We start from the raw sequence: 23136 nt of genomic DNA, 5'->3' as shown, positions 1-23136 counted from the left end.
CACTTAGCATATGCCCTGTGGCCTGAGCAGTCTTTACTCCTAAAATCAAGAGGACCAGATCAGAAGTCCTTCCTTGACTCCTTTTCTTCCTTTTCCAAGTCAGCGGATTTTTGTTTGTTTGTTTTGTTTTTTGTTTCTTTCTGACACAGTTAGGCAGGGTGTTCCTGCAAGGGCGTGCTGAGTTCTGAGTGCTGAAATACACGACCTCCTGGGATATTTTCTTTTATACTGAAGGATGGCTGGCTGCCTGCTGTGGCTGAAGAAAGTGAGATGTCCTCCGTCCCCCCTCCCTTGAGAAGAGACCTTTACCTGGCTTCCTCAGCTGGAAGGGAAAAAGGAGTGTTTTCTGTTGGTCCCCGGCTCCCCAGGGACGCCGCCCCGCTCGCACTTACAGAGCCGAGCGCAGGATGTGCAGCCAGGCCCTGGGCGGCCCCGCCCCTACACGAACTTGACCGCACCCTCTTCCCTGGCGCGGCGGGGCCTGACGTCACAAGGCACCCAGCCGCCGGCACCCCACGGTGTTCACCCTGCGCCCTAACCGGTCCCTGCTGCTGCTGCTCTCCGGGCGCTCACCGCCAGGCGCGCGTGTCCGCCCGCGCCCCTCCCCGTCCCAGTCCCCATCCCTGTCTCCGCCAGCAAAGCACCGCTGAAGATGGCGAGCCGGGCGCCCGAGGAGGAACACAGCACACAAGGATGCCCGGCCCCGGCTACAGAGGAGCAGGCGCCGCGGCCCGGGGTTCCCGGGGAGGAAGCGGCGTGGGAGGCAGAGCCGGAGGTCGCGGGGCCGCAGGTGGAGGAGGCCGCGGGCAGGGTGGCCGCCGCCCTGACCTGGCTGCTCGGGGAGCCCGTGATGTGGCTGGGCTACCGCGCCGACGAGCTCCTGAGCTGGAAAAGGCCGCTGAGCAGCCTGCTCGCCTTCCTGGGTGCTAACCTGCTGTTCTGGTGAGCGCACGGGCTGGGTGGGGGCGCCCCGGAGGGCAGGTGACCTTGGGGCGCCCAGGGCTGGATGTGGCCTGACTGGGGTGAGCTGGGTGCTGCTGCGGTGGAAGTGACAGCCCCAGGCCCCCTTGCTTGGTCACCTGTCTGAAACAGGTAGTCACCCACTTCAACTTTCCTCCAGACGCACTTCCCGGTGAGTGGCTGTCACCTTTGCTGTGGGTGTCCAGTCTGCAGCTGACCTGGTGATGGTCAGCTGACCCACATGCTCCCGTAGCTAGGGATGTTCCAGAGCTCTTGAAAACTTTGGCCCTAGTACTGTCAACTCTAAGATCTTGACCTATACTTCCAATTATGGCTGTGCAGAGGCCCTTGGGCTTGAATTATTTTTTGCACCGGCAGAGGCATATCTGGACCAGCTTAGGTACACTTGAAACACCGCTGCCTTCATCAGCCACCAGAGATGGGCAGTGAATGGTTTGTTTTTCCTTCCCTAGAGGGTAGGGTTTACTGTCTTTGCTCCCAGATGAGAAAGCAAGAGGTAAATAAACAGGTGGATTAGGCACATCGCCCCGCCCCAAGGTTGCACACGGGGGGAGGGGAGGGGAGGGAGGTGAAGGGGAGGGAGGAGGAGACGTGGGGGGGGGGGCGGGGGCAGAGTAATTTCAGGCGAACTCCAGAGGGAATGGGTGAGAGACGTTCTTTGGATAGCCCCCAATCAACAGGTTTGCCTCACCAAAACGAGTTCTGCCTAGGTTAGCATCACACAGGGTCTGGCTCCATTACAGAAGGATGTGCCCTATATCATCCGGTACTAGTTCATCAAGGGCGGAGAAAAACCTTGTTTTCTGAGTGTCTTCATTACAGACATGACCCTCGCAGTGTGCGGAATAAGCAGTTTTTACTAACAGACGCCTATTTACAGGACATAGATTTCTTAACCCCAAAGTTGGGAAATAAATAAATGCCTAAGAGAGATACATACCCTGTCATTTTTCTGGCTTAACTTGGACAACGTGAAGGATAGTCTTTAGATCCTTGCTAGTCCTGGTTTATTCTGAAAAACGAGCTGCATCTTGTTGCAGTCTGTGGATGCCAATTAACTTTGGGTCTCTCAGCTCTTGCTGTTTCTGGAGTTTATCCCAACTCTCAGTTCTGTTGTAAAGTTACCTGAGCCCTTAAAGAGGTTATATTATGTTGAGCTAGACTGGGCAGGAAACCAAGTCTTAGGGCTGTGTCTCATTTACCAATAAGCAGCAGGTTTTAAATGTCTTTTAAGTTTTATTTACTTAAAAACACCACAGTTCCAAAGTTTGAAGGTACAAAAAGTGTAAACACTCAGAAAATCTTTTGCCTTTGAAAAATCTTTTGCCTTTGAAAATCTCTTTCCCACGCCCATCCCCAGCTTCCTCCCAGAGGCACGCCCCCCCACCCCCCCACCTCCCACCTTCTCCCCCCCCACCCCCCTACCCCCCCCCACCCCCTGCCCCTGGGGCTGCTAGCTCTCTGTGGGGCTGGTGTGTGTGTGTGTGTGTGTGTGTGTGTGTGTGTGTGTGTGTGTTGTGTGTGTGTGTTGGAGGTTAGATAGTGACTGTTTCAGCAGAAACACACTGTGTTGTGCAGACTGGGCTGGCATACTAAGGATTCCTCCTTTAAGGGTGGGTGCCCTGTTGAGCGTGCCTTGTTTTTCCAGTGCATAGAGTTCCTTTGTTTTGGATCTGCCTCCGAAGGGGGCTCAGACGTAGTTCCCAGCATGTGCATTTTGAGGGTGATAGTCTCGTCTTTTAATGTGTGCCACTTTTAATACATGCAAACATTTTATAGGCTGATTATCACAGTGAAACTGTTAGGTCAGAGGGCATGTGCCCTTGTCATTTTAATGGCTGTGGCTGTATTGTTGGGGTTTTACAGATTATTAACCCACCTACAGTCACTCATATGACTGGGTGCATGCTCCAATGTACTCTTGCCAAGAAGATTTTGAAAAAGGTTTTAATCTTTCAAATCTAGTAGGTGTAAAGGGTACTTTCGTATGGTTTTAAATTTGCATTTGTCTGAGACTGTTTTTCTTGTGTCCAGGGTCACTATAATTATCTTTTCTCTGCAGTGCTTATTTATCTATAACAACTCTGGTCTATTTCTTCAGTTTAGACATTGATCCTCTTATTGACTTACTAGAGCTTTTTTTTTTTTTAATATGATGGGGTCTAGCATAGTAATGTAAAGAGTTGCAAACATTTTCCCAATGATGTGTTCTTAGATGTGTGCATGTGTGTGTTGGTGTGTGTGTGTGTGTATGTGTGTTTGTGTGTGTGAGTTTATGTATGTTCTGGTCCACATTTAAGTTTGTGCATGTAGTAGAGGCAAAAGGCTCTCTTTAATCGTTCTCATTAGTGTTTATTCAACAGGCTTTCTCACTACACACAGAGCTCATAAATATGGCTGGGTTGGCTAGTCACCAAGCCTCAGGGATCTGCCTATCTCTAGTCCTTCTGTGCTGGGGTTATACATTACTCCTGGCTCTTACCTGGTGCTGGGGAACGTGACCTCAGGTCCTCACGCTTGTGTGGAGGTACATTCCTGACGGAGCCATCCCTCTAGCCTCCCTAGGACATACTCTCTCAGAACAGCAATTATTTTTTGTATAAATAATTACAAACTGTATTTGATATTTTTTTTCATGAGTATTGTCTCCCATCCATCTTATTTATCGCTCTGATGGAAAGACAGTGGCCAGACATTGAACCTGACTAGCATCTTATTGCATTTCCTCTGTCAGATAACCATCCTGCTCTCAGAATTCTGAAGCACTTGCTGCTTTTGTGTTATAATCCATTGGACTTTATGATTCCTTTATTAATGCCATACCATTTTTTAAATCTTCCTTTTATTTCTCGGGGGTTAAAATATGCTTTTCAAAGCCCAAAACATAAAAAAAAAATCTAGTTTTTCTTCTCAAATGATCTGATCTTTATTTTCATTCCTTCTTTCCTTTTATTTTTATTTTTCTGTTTTTAGTTTTTTGAAACAGAGTTTCTCTGTATAGCCCTGGCTGGATTTTCGCTCTGTAGACCAGGCTGGCCTCCAACTCATAGAGATTGGCCTGCCTCTGCTTCTTGAATTTTGGGATTAAAGGTATGCATCACCACCATCCACCTTTTTTTTTTTTTTAAATAAGAAACGGTTATTACTCTGTTTCCCAAGCTGGTCTCAAACTCATGACAATCCTCCTGCCACAACCCCCTTAGCACTAAGACTAAAGGTATGAGGCATCATCCCAGGTTATAGATGACTTCATTTGGTTCTGTAATGATTCATGTCCCAGGAATGCTAAAGTCTTTGTTTTTTTATGAAAAAATGAAGAAGTCAATAGGTTAAATACATAATAGGCTATAGAATGAGAATGTGTCTCAAAAACAAAGGAAAGCCCAAGTTTTAGCGTAAGCAGTGGGATACTTCGTTGATGGCTGCTGTTTCTCTATTCTTGCGGAAGTCAACATTGTCCATGGACACTTTGCATGGTTTAGTACCTGCTACTAAAAATGCCTTGAGGATTTTGGATTTGACTCAGGAAACTGGACATGGACTACTTGCCCATGATCAGGAGCAGTGCTGTGCACCGGAAAACCAGGGTTGAAATGGATCTTGGGGAGTTCTCTCCGCTCTGCATTCAGCAAGCACATGGAAGGTTCAAGGACAGGTAATTGATGTTGTGATGGTCTGGCTGGGACAGAGTCACTGAGGATGGGAGAGACTTAGGGTCTTCATGGATTGTGTTGAGACTGGACTTGATGAGCAGGGGTGGTCTTAGTGGATCTTGGGCCTGGACAGCTGTCTCACTGTAAGGGATGCACCGAATGAGAGAGACAGCTCAGAGGCATACTCAGAGTTTCCCCTGCAACTCAGTCTGTAGAGAAAAACAACCAAGAGACCAAATGTAGATGAGGTCGGCTAGGTGCTGTGGGGACATATTTGGGATATAGCGCTTGCCAGAAATGTTATGGCTGGTGTTTGGGCATAATTTTTCTTGAATTAAAAAGGACAACACAAATGTCCTGGAAATGTGTACAAATATTAAAATGGGCAAGCAAAGTGGTGTTCGTTTATTCCCACCACGAACAGCTACATAGCAGTGAGGATAAGCAGTGGGTGCAGGCAATAGCACAGATGAGTTTTACACGTATAGTTTGGGATAAAAGATGCACAAAGTGACGTGTGTACGTCTGCTGGGTCTCATGATGTCGCACACTGACTTAACAGTTCTATGTGAAAATAAACCAGACCACTCTAAGGACATACACAAAGGAGATAAAACCACAGATATAGCATTGTTTAATCAGACACATGTACATATTTTCATATATTATGTACTTATGAAAATGCTGAAGAAATGCCAACAATAGATCTTTAGTCATAGCCTGGAGAAGCATGATGAAGTGTAGGCTGCATACAGTGCCAGTCTCCAGGATCAAGGTTGCCACAGTGGAAACAAACTGGGCCACAGTGGAGTAGTCCTGGTACTAGACTAGGCTTCAGACTGCACGGTCTTCCTCGCTTAGCTTTACAAGGAACGTGTTCTCAGGATGATTTTTTGTTAATTTTTAAAATAACTTATATAACCTCATCATTGCAAAGATTGAAAAGTAGGGGGAAAAACATTTCAGAAACCTTTCTCGGGCCTGGCACCCAGCCTTCTCACAAGGGCAGCTAGGGTTACAGTTCTAAACACAGCTTGGAGCGAAGCAGTGAAGCAGGCATGATGGTTTAGTTTTTAAAAGATGTTTTAATTTCTCTCTCTCTCTCTCTCTCTCTCTCTCTCTCTCTCTCTCTCTCTCTCTCTCTCTTTCTCTGTGTGTGTGTGTGTGTGAATACATGTGCCTATAGAAGCCAGAGACCACTGGATCCACTTAATCTTGAGTTACAGGAGATTGTGGGTCTCCTGAGGTGTGTGCTCGGAACTGAATGTAGCTCCCCTACAAGGGCCACAGGTACCCTTGACTACTGAGCCGTATCTTCAGCTGAATACTTTTGCTTTTAAAGAACGATTTTGTTAATTTACACTAAGAAGAAGATATTGTATGCAGATAGTTAAATATCTACATGTGTGTATTTGTGTGTACATATGTATGTGATCACAGTGGCATTCAAGATTTAAAGTATTCTGTCATCTTGTGTCTCAGTTGCTTTTCTTTTGCATAGCTGTCCTTTTTATTTATTGCTGAGCGCTGTGCTACTTGGGAGGACAGTGTCACAATTGGCTTCTCCATCAGCAAGCTGCTATCCACATAAATGTCATGCTCTCCTGTTATTATTTGCTATTATTACAGCTATCAGAAAGCTCAGCTACAAGCCTGGGGGTGAAGCTTTGTTTGGGTAGTGGGAAGTAGTAGATGGTAATCTGGGTTTTGCTACAGAGTCATGATAGTGGTCCTCGATGAGGAAGGAATGGAACAAAATGCCCATCTTACAAGCCTTGCTGGCCATGATTCTGGAATGCAGTAACTATTGATGGAGCCCCTCTTTTGAATCACGTGTCTCCGCAGCTGCTCAGATCTAACTTTGAAGTCACTGTTGGTAACCATGACATCTAAAAGTCTATGAAGAGGAGTTCTTCTTCACGTCTAAGCGTTCTGTGAACATCTTTCCTCTCACCTGTGGAACTATTAAAAGGCAATGAACTAGTACTCTTGAGATGGCTACACAGGGACACCTTGTAGGGGACCTTGGGCCCTTTCACTTTCAAGGCATCTGCAGTACATTCTGGCATGGTGGTGGGACCCACTGAGAGACCTTGGGTGCCATCTGTGGGGTTGGTTCAGGAAGTGGCACATCGCAACCTCCCGCTTCGTGTCAAGCATGCCCCTCCCCTGCTCTGATGCTTCCTCCAGCTTGCAGTGGATCAGGACTCAGGGAGAGTGAGCATGCAGTAGCAGCAGCATTTCCTGCTGGTCAGCCATGCAGATACCCAAGCCCTCTCCAACCCTACCAAACCAGACTCCCTGGATGTGGGATGGAGATGCCGGGGAGGGGTGTGGGGGGCGGGGCGGGCTTCTCTAGCTCTCCAGGTGACTGGATACACACTGAAATTTGAGCAGCCTCAGGTTTGAGCCTTTTCCAGAGTTGTGAGTCCTCTTCTCTATAAGATATCATTTCTATTGCTGGATGACTCCAGCTCCTTTACATCCTTACCTTGAGCTAATGGCTGCATCTTGGTATTATCTACAGTCACCAGCATCGAAGTCCTGGCTATAACAGTCAGAAAACTACAACTCTGGTCACTTGTCAAAGTTGAGTGATTATAATTATAGAAGATTTTTCACATTTAGCACTTCATTTACATCTTATTTGTTAGACATACTATCGTAATTTTATACACAAGGGAACTAAGGCCCATTGAAGTGAACAGAACTACCGCGGGTGATGTCCCTATGCACTGTTCAGTAGAGTATTTGCCATGAGGGAAATTGTTCTGCACTTGCTTTGGGCATTGCCATGACCAGTGGGTTCTTGGGAGCTTTTGAGCACCTGAAATATGGATAGGACAGCGGTTTTTACAGGGGTCACCTAAGGCCATCTGAAAACTCACATATTTCCATTTTGTTTCATAACAGCAGCAAAATTACAGTTATGAAGGAGAAGTGAAATAATTTATGCCGGCGGGGTCACCACACCATTAGGAACTATATTAAAGGATTGAAACATTAGGAAGGTTAAGAACCAGTGTGCTAGAGTGGTGCAGTGCTTTTCATATATAGATGCATGTGACTCCGTGTGTGTGTGTGTGTGTGTGTGTGTGTGTGTGTGTGTGTGTGTGACACACTCACCTGTGATGAGGGTATGTGTGGAAGCCAGAAGTCAACGTTGGATGTCTTCCTCAAGCACTCTCTGTCTTAGTTTTTGAGACAGGGTGTCTTGCTGAACCTGGAGCTTGCCATTTTAGTTAGACTGGCTGTGGTTGGGTCTCCTTTGCTCATCTCTGTCCTCTGGCACTGGGCTTGCAGGCCAACACCAGTATCCCTGCCTTTCTCTGTGGGTGCTGGGGATCTGAACTTGGGTCCTCAGGCTTGTACAGCAAGTACTCTACCTACTGAGCCATCTCTTCATCTCCTTGATAAGCGAACTTTCAATTATATTTAGTTCACATGCAAAGCGTCCCATGTGGCTAGTGGCTGTCAGGCGCAGTTCTTGATAATCCGTACAGGCATGAGTCATGAAGCATGCCCACTTTCATAAATTCAGTAGTCTTTCTACTCCATTGCTCTAAAGAATTCCATGAGAAAACTCGGGTCATATTTTCCAATACAACACAGTTATCGTTGGTGATCCAGGACAGAATGAAGAATGTTATTGGGAAGTGGTTGCTTCTGCATCAGTAGGGGTTGTTTTTCAGCTTATTAATGGGTCCAGTCCAAATTCCTTGCTCTTGGGATGGTTTGAATAAGAAATGTTCCCCATAGTAGTCTCAGACATTTGAATATTTGGCTCCTAATTGATGGTGCTGTTTGAGAGATTTAGGAGGTGGGACCTTGTTGGAGAAGGTATGTTCTCCTGGGGCCTGGCATTTAGAGTTTAAAGATATATGCCATTTCACATTTGTCCTCTTTGCTCCTTGCTTGTGGTTCAAGATGTGAGCCTCCGTTTCCCACTCTTACTGTCATGCCTTCACTCCACTATGAGAGACTTTAACCCTTGGAACATACGCCCAAACCGAGTCTTCCATAAGGTGCCTAGGCTGTATTTTATAATGAACAATAGGAAGAAACATTTACATTTCTGTCTGGCCTGGGTTACAAGAAGACACGTATGAGCTTATGTCCAGTCTGGTGCTGGGCCCAGGGATGGAGCCCAAGTCCAAGGGCTACACTTGCCCCACAGAGTTTTCCTTCTGCTGGGGATGGCATGGCTGGTTCACCAAGTTGAGCCAAATGGTTCTCAGCTGCATGTCACAGCCTCCAGTATTTCATAGCTTAGGGTAAGGTGCAGAGCTGGGTGGTTTGACAATGCTGGTGAAAGCCTTGTGCAGCGTGTTTTATAGGTTTAAAAGAAGAAGTCTTCCTCTCGCTCAAAGAGGGTGGACCTGACTTGAGAAGGTCAAAGTAAAAAGGACTCAGGGCAGTACAAACAGCTATAGCCCTTTGGCTAGTGAGCCTTCAGCATATGTCTCATGGGCAGCGGCTTCCTGATGAACACAGTGGCCTTGTGATGCTTCCTGGCAGCCTCATCCTTCAGTACCAGCAAAACTGGGGCTGCTCCCCCCCCCCGCAGATCGCAGATTGGTGCTTAGTCTTGAAACCAGCTGGGATTGCCTCTGTGCTGTGGCAGCCACGGGCCTCACGGCCACCTTTTGAGGCGACTTCATTGAGTTTTGCACAGAGTTAGATAATCACTTTACCTCGGTTCCATTTGGCTTGGCTGTCTCTTTGTCTTGTTCTGTGCATGGCTGTTCTCAAGCTGCCCAGTTGATCCAAACGAGTATAAGTAAATGAGGGTGGGTGTCCTGAGTCCTTGGGCTGGGAACAGGATGATGGAGGCAGTCTGACCCCTGGGAGTTGGAGATCAGGAGGGAGCCAAGTTAGTGACCATGCATAAGGCAGGTTATGCTGTGAGTGTTGAACTGCCACACAGGAGCCAGGAGAAAGCAGCGGCGACTTTCAGGTAGTGGATGAAGACGTGCTATGCTTTTAACGTGTCCCCTAAAAATTCACGCGCTGGAAATGTAATCCTCAAATTCACCGTAATGGGACTTGTAAGTGAAACTTTGAGAGGTGGTAATTAGGCTTAGGTGAGGTCATAGGGAAAGACCCCAGAGAGGGAAAGAAAATCCGGAGCTGGTGTGCTTTCCCTGTCATATGCATCAAGAGGCCCCTCCCTGATGATGGCATCGTGTTTGGGACTTCCCAGCTACCAGCAGCACAGCCACGCGATAGTCTCCTCTTCAACAATTTTATCTATGGTTTATTCAATTTGAGCAAGGCAAGAAGGAATTAGGTTGAGGGCGTGGGGGGCACAGGTTGATCAATACGTAGAAAGTGCAATTGAACAATATTGTTTGACTGCTGAGTCCATTTATGGAATTGTGGAAGGCAGCAGCAGTCACGAATTTCTCATATAGAGAAAGAGGCAGATGTTCAGGGCGGCAGTGTATGGAGAGGTTACTATTGGACCATTCAGTAGCCTCATTTTCTTTCTCACTTCACAGCAGTCGGGGCTGAGCCTAGCTGCTACAGCATACACACATGCCAGCCAAGTGCTAGTCTACACTGAACTACATATCCAGCCCTTTAAGACATTTGAGAATGGGCAGGACATTCACCACAATTGAGTAGAGAGTGGGGTCTGACTTTCACACGAACTCTGGTGCCCTATATTTGACCACGTCCCCTGGATGGGGAGGCCTGGTGGCACTCAGAGGAAGGATAGCAGGCTACCAAGAAGAGACTTGATACCCTATGAGCATATACAGGGGGAGGAGATCCCCCTCAGTCACAGTCATAGGGGAGGGGAGTAAGGGGAAAATGGGAGGGACGGAGGAATGGGAGGATACAAGGGATGGGATAACAATTGAGATGTAATATGAATAAATTAATAAAAAATATTTTAAAAAAAGGACATTTGAGACAGGATCTCTTAGTTGTCCAGGCTAGCCTTGAACTTGTGACCCTCCTACCTTAGCTCTTAACAAACTGGGATTAAAGCCTTGTGCCGCCAAGCTTGGCATATCCCTCTTTTTTTTCTCTAGGGAGAGAAAGTATTGCTATACCTAAGAACTTTATGCTGCAGTCCTGTCAGATTCTGCCCATCAGCTGACTGTTCACTCTTCCCTATGAATCACGACAAGACCCAGAAAGATGGGGACCAGCTAGGGCACCACCGCAGAGTGCTTGGTGGCGGGAGGGCTGGATGAAGGGGGTTTCAGTGTGAGTGCGTAAGAGGGAACGGATTCAGGCAAAACAGGGGGTAGAACTTGGGACGGGAGACGTGGCTTAGATGACCCCGGGGTGTGAGAAGAGGCTGGGAACATCAGTAATCTTGAGGGTCATTGAAGGTGCGCCATGTTAGGGCTGGGGAGAGGAGAGATTCTGTCCATTTTGGGAGGATTTTGAGTTTGGTGGGCCTGTGACCTCCCAGGCAGATGACTCACATCTGGGGTTGGTCCACAGGCTGATGCCTCTGGTTTGGGTTGAGAGGAAGTGCATAGCTGGGCCTGTTGGGGTTCACATCTTCCAGATTTCTGAGTGTGTGAAGTTTCTGGGGAGCATTTGTTGGGAATTGTGAGAGGGGAAGGTGCTAAGGAAGCCAGCGTTACCAAGTTGGGTGACTCAAAGAAGCGTCTTGTGAAGAGGACCATTGTGGGATCATCATCAGGTAGTGACAGGAAGAGCTGGGGCTTTCAGAAGGCCATTGGGTCACTGAAGGAAGAGTTGTGGTGAACGCAATTAGTGCTTCTTCAAAAGAGACCCGTGGAGCTCATTCTCTTCTTCCACCATGGGGGGACAGGGCAAGAAGGTGCCACTTGCAAACCAGGAAGTGAGCCCCAACAGATGCTACATCTGCTGGTGTCTTTTGTCTTGGATGCCAAGTTTGTGACTTAACAAGCTGCAGAGTTTTATGCTGTTCTTTGCTTAGCAGTCGAAGCCAAGCAAGACTCTTGATTCAGTGCTCAGTCAGACAACATGGCCTGCATCCCCCCCTACCCCCATCCCCCACCCCCCCGCAACTCTCTGGTGTCCTCCTAGCACTTTCTGTCCATTCTGCAAAGTCCTAAAGATGTCTGGATGGGTGCTCTGAAGCATAGTGGAGTCTGTAGAGAAGGGAACAGGGGATGGGCAAGATCTGTGATGACCTGTGAGGAGCAGAACTGAAGGGCTTGAATTTCCAGGGTACCTTTTCCTTTGGTACTGAGAACAAGGTACAGACTGATGTGCCCACAGTGGGGGTGGGAGGCAGGCCATGGCATCTGACCTCTCCCTAAAAGGAGGAGAGCCATCAGGGGTGACTGCGAAGAACACCTCGGATTCATCAGGCCTTTGACTCTCAATTGATTTCCTGTTGCCGTGTGTTCAGAAAGCCTTCACTATGGCCAGATTTTTCATGACCCTCACGTTCAGTCATGCAGCCCCCCAGTTTAAGAGCCGGTGTCTTAGAAGGCAAGGTCAGCTCATTCCTCCATCGGAAATACCAGCTCTCTTCCCACATAGTTTGCTTTTCCTACCAAGCTTTTAGAGAAGGAAATTGAGTTTTTTCCTAGCACCCATAGGGCCTTAATTCCCACAGGGAGCCCCACCCTCACAGTGACTTTCCACTCCAGCATGGAACCTTCACCCTCACAGAAGCTCCCTGCCCCAACAGAAGTCCCCACCCCCATGGCAGTCCCCACCCCCACGGAAGGCCCCACCCCCATGGAAGGCCCCACCCCCACAGAAGGCCTCACCTCCAAAGAGGCAGCCTTTGTTTTCTGCTTCAGGCTTCCATTCTCCAGGCTGGGTTACATTTTTTTTTTGAGTTGTTGAGTGACCCAGTTTCATCATATTTCACTTCCTTTTTGTGTTTGCCCTTTTGACCCAGAAATGGATCTTTGTGTACAGGTAAAGTGTCATGTGGACTCCCGCTGGTCTAGATGCCTTTGTGGCTCTGTGGGGTAGGGTGGGGTGTTTGGGATGCTGCCTTGAGTGACACTGCCTTTAAGGAGGATGTTTGGAATGCCTTGGGCTGAGTTGGACTGCTGGGCTGCAGTGCACGTGTTTGCACTGACAGGGCACAAGACAGTGTTGGTCCCTCTGGGCCAAGACACCAAGTGGCCACTGTCTCCTGCTTCAAGGCTCTGCCATGTTGCTGTCTTTCTTGAATAGCCTCTCATCTGTCACCAGGCTTCCCAGTCACCTCCTCAGCCAAGATGTTTCCAGCCACCTGATCTAGGGCTTGCCTCTTATATTCGTTATTGTTAAAGCAAAATGCTACAACTGAATATTTATAAAGAACAAGATTTTTTTTTTAAAGGTAAGATCTTACTATGTAGCCATGGGTGGCTTTGAACACACTGTGTAGAACAGGTTGGCTTCAAATTCACAGAGAGCCTCCTGTACACACCGTATCTATGGTGTGTACCACCATGCCTGACAATATCATGGATTTATTGATTTACATCCTGGAGTCTGGGGAGTTCTAGAATCTGACAAATGCCATTGTGCTGTCTCAGAACATGGTAGAAGGAGGAAAGGCAAGGAAAAGGAAAGGCAACAGAAACGAGGGGCAACCCAGACCTGTGATAACCAACTACTCCCCAGAGAGCAACATTAATCTATTCACAAGGGTGGAGCCTTGACCTAAATCAGTTCTGTTGCCCCATATGCCCTAAATTGCCAGCATATGAGCATTGAGATATACATCTGAACAATAACATCTATGAATTTCTGTCTTTCTTTTTTTGCAAAAGGAATATATTATATTTATAATGTTTATGTGTGATCTACTAATAGACTGTTTCTCAGAAACATATTTTGTAGAGTTCATAAGTATTTCAGAAATTAGGCTGGTAAACATAGTTGTTTGAAGTTAATTTAAGGTCATATTTAACAACCACGGTAAATATGAATCTGGAGAAGTGCTTCCTTTAATCTAAATTACAATGTGTAAAATTCAGCATACACTAGAATTGAATATATCAATAAATGTCAGCGAGGCTCCTGTCTCTGATGTGTTAAGTTGTTGAGTGGAGGACATGGCCAATAGGATACAGCCTTTGTACTGAAAATGAGATTGGACCTCATGAATAAATGTGATGACCTTTGCCTAATGCAGAGGGCGGTCAGCCATTTTAAACAAAGCTGAGTACTAGAGCACCAAGGAGCTTTGTTTGTGCTCAAACCCTGGTGCAGAAGGTGCTTGCAGAGCTGAGCTGAGCGCTCTCTTCCTTACCTGTCCCTAACTCAGATGACTGGGATAAAGAATGCCAACATTTTCTTTGAAGATATATTTTTTCCAATTAAATAAAACTTAGGAAAAATGTATCCATTAAGACTTCATTGGTCTTAGTTACTTACTTTATACTTTATTCCTGTAAAATATATATTAATATTATTTAAAATCTTTCAATAGGTCAGGTAGAAGTTGATTTGGGGGAAAGAAGTTGAGACAGGCTAGCCTGGGATTTACTGACCTCACAGCCATCCTCCTGCCGCAGACTCATGAGCCTCTATGAATTTCAACTTCAGCTTGCTTCAGTTCTTCAGAGAATTTGTTAAAAATTTGAAGGCATTTTGTTTATTTCTCTGTGTGGTTTTTTCCCTAAGTCTTAGAGACAGAATTACAATTCTGTCAACTTGACTTAGATGAAAGACAAAATTAAACTGCAGTGACTGAACATATGATATGGAGAATAATGCATGTAAAAACCTAATTCTGCCTTATGTACACATACACACGTACACCTACACCCCACATACATGAACACCCAGATAAATACACAGGGATCTATTCATGTAAATAGATGATTATGTCTATACACAAACACACACAGACACATGCACACAGACGTGTACATGCACATATACACATACAACCCAGACACAGGTGTGCAGGCATATGTACATGTACATACACGGACATGTGCAAACACACATCCAGATGTGTTACACACAGACACATGCACACACACATAACACAGGTCTTCATGCACTCACCCAGATGCACATGCACATGTACAGAAACATGCGTAGATACACACAGACGCACATGCACCTTTTACATCAGCTAACTTGACTGGACTTGGTAAGACTGTGACGGCCTTTTGTTCTACTCCACTCTCCCCACCCTCTTTCTCTCAGCTCCTACACGCTCAGCTTTCTTTCCTAATACGCCTGTGATAGACTTAAAATGCAGCATCTTATCTTGGGAACCTAAGGGAGACCCAGGCTGAATTGGGGGTCGGGAGAGAATGGGGGCCCCATTTCTTCTGGAGAATGACATATGTGCTGGTTTGTTCTACGCTCTTCCTATTTATCCACATAAACTCTTCCTGTCCTGCTTCCACTGTGGTCATTCATGTCACAGGTTTTGGTTAAATCACTTCAGGTGAGCTAAGCAGATGCCATGTTTATAGTTGTGTGTGTGTGTGTGTGTGTGTGTGTGTGTGTGCGCACGCATGTATGGAGACCAGAGGATAATCTTGGTGTCATTTCTCTGGAGCGTTCCATCTTGGTTTCTGAAACAGGTCTCTCACCTCCCTAGGGCTGGGATTCTAAGTGCACATCCCCATCCCCGTCCCCCCCACTTCTGGCATTTTAAAACTGAGTTCTGGGGATTGAACTCAGGCCCTGGCACACGGAGGACAAGTACTGCTCAAAGTTCTTCTCCCAGCCCTTTGCGTCTTAGGCAAGTTCATGTTGTCTAGTTGATCTCTTAAGCTTTCCAGCATAGGTAGAAAATGCCTTCAGATAAAAAGCAAGTACCTGGCTGACGTGCCACACACGGCCTTTTCTCTGTGATCTCCACGCACCAACCCCCCTTGCAGTCAGCCTTTGCATTCTGACTTGTCAGTGACTCTTGGAGGAATGGCACTTGGGCCACTCTTTCTGATCTTATCTCGTGGTCCTCTAGTGGTCCCTGGTCCTGCTGTCCACTGAGGACATCAGTGTCCTCCTCTCTTTTGTTCTCTCCTCTGTTGGGGCCTCTTACTGGACCCAAGATGCACTGGGGATCAGCCGGTCAGAGGCCTCACAGGTGGAGGGTATTACGGGTGGTTTAAGACGTCCCTGTACTTGTTTGCTCAAAGTTGTTTTTTTTTAAAATTTCTGTTTGTTTTCCCCTGTACTGAACTCATTCTTGGTACTCTCCTCTGTGCCAGGAGCATGCACTCTTTAGCTTTGAGAGAGCACAAAGGAGCCACAGGTGGGCAGAGAAATATCTTTAGCCCAGCTTTGTTGATGGATGCTTTCACTCGATTTAGAATTCTGGGTCAAAAACAAGTTTTTTTCTTCAAAACTGGAAGTGTTGCTCTCTTTCTCTGGAAGCATTTGTGTGCTCTCTCTCTGTCTCTCTGCATCTGTCTGTCTGTCTGTCTGTCTGTCTCTGTCTCTCTGTCTATGTGCGTGTGTGTACTTCTGTGAGTTGGATACCAGGCTTTGCATGTGCTGGGCAAGTCTTCTGTAACTGAGCTTTACCTACATTTCTCCCAGGGATAGTTCAGCTTGAGGCAGGGTCTGGCCATGGTGCCCCAGAAGTCCTAAAGCTCATGACACCCCTACTTCAGCAGACATTAGGTCCGCAGCCACTAGCCTGACCTGGTTTGCGTTTGAATAGATAGGCAGGCGGGCGTCCAGGGCTGGACTTCTTGATTCTTTTTCTTTGAGTTTCTAGGAGCTTTTCTCTTTTCTTGGTTTCCTGATACAGCAGCCACCAACCTGTCCTGTTTACTTCATTGTCCTAGGTTTCATTCGCACACTCAGCCCTTCAGTTGCAGGAGGTTTTCTTAAAGCACTGAGTTGGTTTCTGTTGTTATTACTTTATTTTGTTTTCTGGAAATTGTGTCTGTCAACCATTGGACTTGGTGGGGAGGTGTGTTCCTGATTTTCTCAACATTTGTCTCTGGGTTTATCTTTGCTTTCAGTTCTCCACTGGTCTTTTATTGTTCAGTCACTTAAAATTTATTGTCTTGCCACCTTGACTGTTATCCCTCAGGGAGGCAAAGGCAGGGCCATCTCTATGAGTTCAAGGCTAGCCTGATCTTCAAATTGAGTCCAGGACAGCCAAGGCTACACAGAGAAACCCTAACTCAAAAAACTCCTTTTAGAATTTTCTTGTTTTTGTTACCAGATTTGGGCTTTTGGCTTTTTCTCCTTAAGAATTTCAGGGGAGGAGCTGATTTAAGGTTTCCCTGTGTTCATTCGGTGTTTCATATTTCTATATGTTTTGTACTTTGTTAGATGTTGGAGGCGTTCTCTAAATAATTAATAGGAAGCTGTTAGACTCCTATTCCCATTTCATAGTGAGTGACTCTGAAAAGGAGCAAGGTGGGCCAAGCTGTGACCTCACCGTGTGGTTTATTGTGCCTTGTCTGATGAAGTTTCTCTCTGCATCCTGAAGCAGTGCCTTGGCCTGTCCACTTTTGGAATAAGCTGGCTCGTGCATGCCTTCTTTGACAGCAGGGCAGGGCATAGACGTAGTAGAAGCCTGGCTGTGTTCTGGGCACTGCATTTGAGAGGCAGTGTGCAGTGGGTGCTCAGTAATCATATAGGGGAAGCCGGAGTGGTGGCTTCCATGAATATGGGAAGAAATATGTGTGAAAGTCTTCTGCTTCTCTCCCTGGAGGGCACGGTATGGTCTGTCATTTTCTTCCTCCAGCACCGGCTCTGCTCTTATAAAAAATCCTTCCCAATTAGAGTATGTGACACTTCATATATTTTAGATTTAAAATTGGCCTAACACTTATTCGGTTCTGAGTTACTTGTATCCATGGTTTGGAGGTTTCACAAAGAATGCTCATGAGTGTGTGGGTTACTTTCATTGCTATGACTAAATACCTGACGAGAAGTAACCTATGGAAGGAAGGATTTATTTTGGCTGGTGGTGTGAGAGGATGCAGTCCATCACACATGGAAGCCATTGCTCTAGGAATGTAGCACAGTGTGTTACACTGTGTCTACAATAGGAGAGCAGAGTTAAATGGGGGAACCTAGCTGGCTTTCTTTCTCTCTTCTGCCCAGGCCGCCAGCCCATGAGGTGATGTCACCATAGGCCTCCCCCTTGCTAAACCCATGGAAATGCCCCCAAATACATGGCCATATGTGTGTATGTCTTCTAGATCATTCTAAACCCCATCACAATGAAGAGTAAGTGCCACAATATAAGGTGTATTTGGTTTTTCCTGGTTGTATTAACTTCAGGATGACATCTTACACATCATAATGTTTTATATCTAAAAAATTAAACTAAGCAACTAGAGCATAATTTGGTGAATAGAGGGACCCAATATAAAAAATAAACTTCATATATTTTTAGGTCATTTAGATATGACAATGAGTTTAAAAATTTTTTATCTTATGTATGTTTTCCTGGCATGTATGTATATTCATGTTGGTGCCGGGACTTGAACTCAGGTCCTTAGGAAGCACAGCCAGAGCTTTTAACCTCTAAGCCATCTCTGTAGCCCCAGCATTGAGTTCTTAGGTGTCATTAGGTTTTGATAACCTAAGTGTAGTCTAATAAAGGGAGGGCCAAATAGTTTGGGTTCCCTTTACAACCAGAGACCCACCAGAATCTATAGATCTTACCATTTGATGCCTCTTGGGAGAGAATAGAGTAAGTAGCAGGTTTCTTGGGATATGAAGTATCCATATCACATGCACCCCAAGCTGGAAGTGGGAACAGGGGTCTATCCATTAAGTAGGATTCTGTTGGGATAGCTACAGCATAGCTGAGTTGCTACTGATAAGTAGAAGTGCTTTAGGTAAGCAGGGTCTTCCAGGGCTATAGCACCGCCATGAAGGATGCAAAAAGAGGGACGGTAAAAGACAAATTAGAGATTCCATTCCGTTAGCAAATGTCTAGTGGGGACACGCGAGGTGGAAGTCACTGAGTCTGACATTAGCTGTGCTGTGTCTTTCCTGGAACTCTGGGAAGAAACTAAAGTAAAGGAATTGTAGATGTCTTCTAGATCGTTCTAAAGCCAGTCACCCTGAAGACTAAGCATCACAAGTATAAGGCGTGATTGTTTTTTGCTGGTTGTATTGACTTGAAGATGACATTCTGATATGGCCCTTCAGGGCCGTGAGGGGCATTTAGGAGGACAGCCACGTGGCTGGTCTGATCTAGAGGACGTGATGGTTTGACCTAGATCTTAAGTGATCAGTAGACTGGCCAGGTCATCAGGTGTAGCCAGAAGGAGTTGTTCCAGACAAGGAAAACAATGTGTGCAATAGTCCAGAGGAAAGAGCAATCTGTATGGGTGTGGGGCAGTGACAGGGTGAGGTGACAAAGTTGAAGAGGCATCGATGTCAGGTCAGCCATGAAAGGTCTATATGCAGTGGAGGGAGGGGCCAGGCTTTCCCCATTCAGAAGTAGGGTCCCTACTTCTTCCTAAAGCAGTAGGAGATGATGTGGAGAGGAGCTAGCCTAGACCCACAAGTGCTTAGGCACTGGTCCAACTTTGGGGACCAACCCCCTTTCGACCTGGTGAGCCTGTAGGGGCTGCCTATAATGTTTGACACTGACATGATGTTTTCTGGGACAGGAAATGCTCAGAGGCAAGAAAGTGGGATGCGTGGAGGTCATTTAGAGACTAGAGAATGGGGAATTGGGAGGATATTTATTTGTGAGGGCCCACAGATTCTCACAAGGGTGCAGTGGTTGGAATGGTCTGAGGTCACTGTGTAATGAGGAGAGGTGACAGAGCAGAGCGGCTGTGAAGTGACCCTCTCGTTGGGTAGAACTCTAGAATGGTTACTGTTATCCCACCAAAGTCTGAGGCCCTCCTCAGCCCAGCCCAGAAAGGACCTGTGGGAGTCCCTAGGTCTTTTGGCAGGTGCTCACATTCCAGTAGAGAAAGGTAATGTACTTTTCATTGCTCCAAGGTTAGGGTTCATCGTTTGGGCATTAATAGAGGGTTGGTCCTTAATGGAATACGTGGTGAGAAACCAGTGAACGATAACACGATAACACTGCACTTCACAGCCAATGTATAGATGCTTGTGCCAGCTGTTTTAGGCAGCTTGTCCCCTGGATGCACTAGCTGAATGAGAAGACTTAAGTATCGTTACTAATACTCCCACTTTAGGGATGATGTCATGGACCAGAGAAGTGACTTACCAAGAGTATATAACTTGTGTGTGGTTAAGATTGCCTCGTAGTGCTTGCCCTTGACTTTTGGGGCTACTTTGCTTATCCAGGACCATTTGCTAGCCTGCTCGTCACTATTCTTTGTATATCATGTATAGATGCTTTTCTTTGCATTTGGTATAGCTTTTGACTGCAACTTCTAATACTTAGGGAAGCAGACATCAGATGAATTCCTGTGTTACGATTTCTCATTCTTTAGGTCTTCAGAGCAAGCTTAAATTGTTTGCCTTCTGTGGTCCGCTGTCCAAGTGGATGGCTTGAATGGAACGTCTGTGTTGCCTGTAAGCGTGGTAAGCCCGGAGTTGTGCTGGAAGGCAACCCTGGCTTGCAGTTTTCTTTTTTCCTTTTTCTTATTTTGGATTGACTGAGCCTCAGGGGTCAAAGTAAGGCCTGGCAACTGACCTGACTTTTTGTGAACTTTATGTGATTCTAAAATAGATTGTTTCTGAGCATTGTACAAGGTGGAGAGAAAGTTGTGCCAGGCTTTGGTTGTACACCGTTCAAAGCAAACACTCCAACCTGTCAGTGTTCAGGGTGTGCTGAGCCGATGGAAGGTCACTGCTGTTTGTATTCTAGGTTTGGTTTGAAGCTTAGTGCCACAAAGGAGCCACTTTACCTTTCTGCGCTTCCAAATGCCACCCTGGCATTTTAAGGTTCTTTTACCAATCTTTGTGCCTGAACAAAATCTATCTGAGATGAACAGATTTCTGCCAAGGAATGACAGGCTTACTGGGGACATTGAACTGCCCAGCTCTCTAAGGGCACCAACCTGCTTCCTGTCTCCTGACACGTGGGAGGTGCTCACTCCTGTGTTGCACCAACAGTGACCTAGTAAAGTGGGTTGTTGGTTGGCAATCAAACCTTTCATAAGAAGGCACCTCTGTGATGAAATAAAGGGAGCAGAAATCTTTTTTTTGTTAGCATAATAGATGAAGAAATTGGGTCTTCATGTCCCACAGGAAGCCACTGACGACATGGTCAGTGTCAGAATGCTACCCTTCTGTAAACTGTGCTGCTAAATCTTGAACAGGTGAGTGAGACAAAACTCTGGAAGTGACATAAGAATGTTCTAGAGTGCCCAGATCGATCTGTGTAGGAACTTGACAGTGTTGCTCCAACTGTGTGTCTGGGACCTTTTTGTTTGTGTGGGTTTTAAAATAAACAATTTTATTATCATGTATTTATTATACATAATAATGCATTTATTATGACATTTTATGCATGCTTATAAAGTATTTTGATTGTAGTTGCCTCTCATTACCCTCTCCAACCCCTTTCCACCCCCATTATAATTTTCTCCTCTTCCTCAGCTTACCCCCCTTTTACTTTTTTATCCTATCTTTTTTTCAATGACCTAGTGAGTTTCATTAGTGTTGCTTATAAGAGCAGAGGCGCCTTTGGACCCTTTTGTGGGTCTAGAGTGGATGCTCTTACAGATGTCCCCACATTCAGCCAGGACCTCTGAGCTTTTAGCTGTGCCCTTCAGGCCAGGCACTTATCCTTCCTGCTTCCCGGACACACGGAACAGCTTGTCACGCTGATAGAAGCACACAGTGGAGGGCATTCTCTGGCACAGAGTAGCAAGGGCTTGAGTTTGACTCTACTTGAAATGAGGCTCATGGCGGTATGACCTTCTTTCAAATGAAAAGGGAGCCTCCTTCCTTAAAAGGCCTTCTCTACTGGAGATTCTTGGCAGCTGAGAACACACTTGCTCACCAAAGGAAACACTTTACTGTTCTAATTTTGAATTTACATTGGTGTTTACTGAAGCAACCTGAAGACCTGTTAACATGGACAATGGTGGTCACTTTGATGGCTCCATTAATTATCAATGCTTGACTTAATTTAATTTTTGTAATGGAATATTTGCTACATCTCACGCAGCCCTTTCTTGGTTATTACCCACCATGTAAACTCCATGAGTCCTGCAGGAGTGCCCAACTCACAGACTGCAGGGCCACATACAGCCCAGGAGAGTGATGAATGGATCCCCTACAAAATTATAACTCACTGAAACACTATGAGATATATATGTAATATTTTTGTAACTTGACTGTGAAGTTCATGAATAACAGTTCTTCTTTGTCAACATAACCCAGAAAAAACAAAAGGTTGGACACCGTTGAGAGCTCCTATATGCACCCAGTGCCTGAGTACTTTGGCCTTTTCTTTTGAAACAAACAAAACCAGAATAGAACAAAGACCAAAGACCAGAGAAGCCCACCAGGACACGCATTTTAGGGACACCGTGTAGGCGCTGTAACTGCAGTGGATTTGCGCACAGCTAGAGCTTGGTGGGGAAATTAAACTATGAGTCAGAGATGGCTTCAGGCCTGGGGCCCATTTGCTCATCAGTTGCACAAAATCCTAATGCATCTTTTCCTGTGGGGAGAAATGGCTCCTAAGAGAAAGGAGGGACATTACAGGGACATTCTTCCTGCAACCTGGTGGGCACTGACTGTGCAAATCTTCATCCCTTTCTTCATCTTTTAAGGAATGAATGTATGTTTTGTTGGCTTACTTTAACCTCAGAATACCTCCAGAGTAATTTAAAAATAGGTGGCATCATTTTTATAACCCATAATGGGAATTTTTAGTGTGAGAATTTTGGCCTTTTTTTTTAATTGTTTATGAAAAGTAAACAATTTAGATTTTCATCCTTTCATTGTACAACTTGCCTAAATACTTAAGGACAGTAGTGAAACTTCAATTTGGGCTCAAGCTGTCACTGTGTTAGATATGTTTTTAAATATAATTCAGTGGAAATAAGAATGGAATTTCAGAATTGCTTTTGTGGTCCCTTAAATCCACTAGCATCAGTGAACAGTAGCTTTCATTAGTCAAAATGGGAATTGAACCCACATGTCAACATGTTAGTTCGGGTTGTTTGAGACAAGATTATGTATAGTTCAATCTGGTCTCAATTTTGCTGTGTAGCTGAGGGTGCCTTTGAACTTCATCCTCTTACATTTACCTTCAAAATGTTGAGATTAAAAGCACATGCAGCTCTATTTTTAATAGTATCACTGAACATATCAGTCAGGTTTTTATATACATTTGGTGTCCTGTGTGACTCAGGTACCAGCTCTATGTTTCAATCTGAAGTTGGCCTGTGAATGTCTTCTGTGTGAGTTGTGCTTATGCGGCCTCAGTGCATCCCATCCTTATTGTATTGGGTGCTACATTCAAGAGCATGACTGTTGAGCATCAGCCGTCTCAGGGGAGCACCACATCAGCTGTTGCGGGGTACCACTGCGAACCAGTCTTGGGCTACAGTTCCCAGAAGGTTAATGATGACTTAAAAGTCAAAGAACATCTTTTACAGAGATGCCCAGATATATCTGGTAGCGAACGGCCTTGGCTGTAAAC

At 45.8% G+C, this 23136-nt stretch overlaps 1 protein-coding gene across 1 annotated transcript in view; it reads left to right on the top strand.

Annotated features, from left to right (window-relative positions):
• The first annotated feature begins 504 nt into the window (after window positions 1-504).
• Window positions 505-23136, top strand: part of RETREG1 (reticulophagy regulator 1) — a 129976-nt gene continuing 107344 nt past the window's right edge. Inside the window, exon 1 of the mRNA XM_084781637.1 lies at window positions 505-942. Coding sequence (XP_084637763.1) covers window positions 653-942 — 290 coding nt within the window. The 5' untranslated portion in view covers window positions 505-652. The remainder of the gene's footprint in view (window positions 943-23136) is intronic.

Source organism: Acomys minous (assembly GCF_964271855.1).
Source record: "Acomys minous genome assembly, chromosome: 5".
Classification (NCBI taxonomy): domain Eukaryota; kingdom Metazoa; phylum Chordata; class Mammalia; order Rodentia; family Muridae; genus Acomys; species Acomys minous.
The sequence above is the reverse complement of the archived record's forward strand: the minus strand, read 5'-3'. Positions and strand labels throughout refer to the sequence as shown.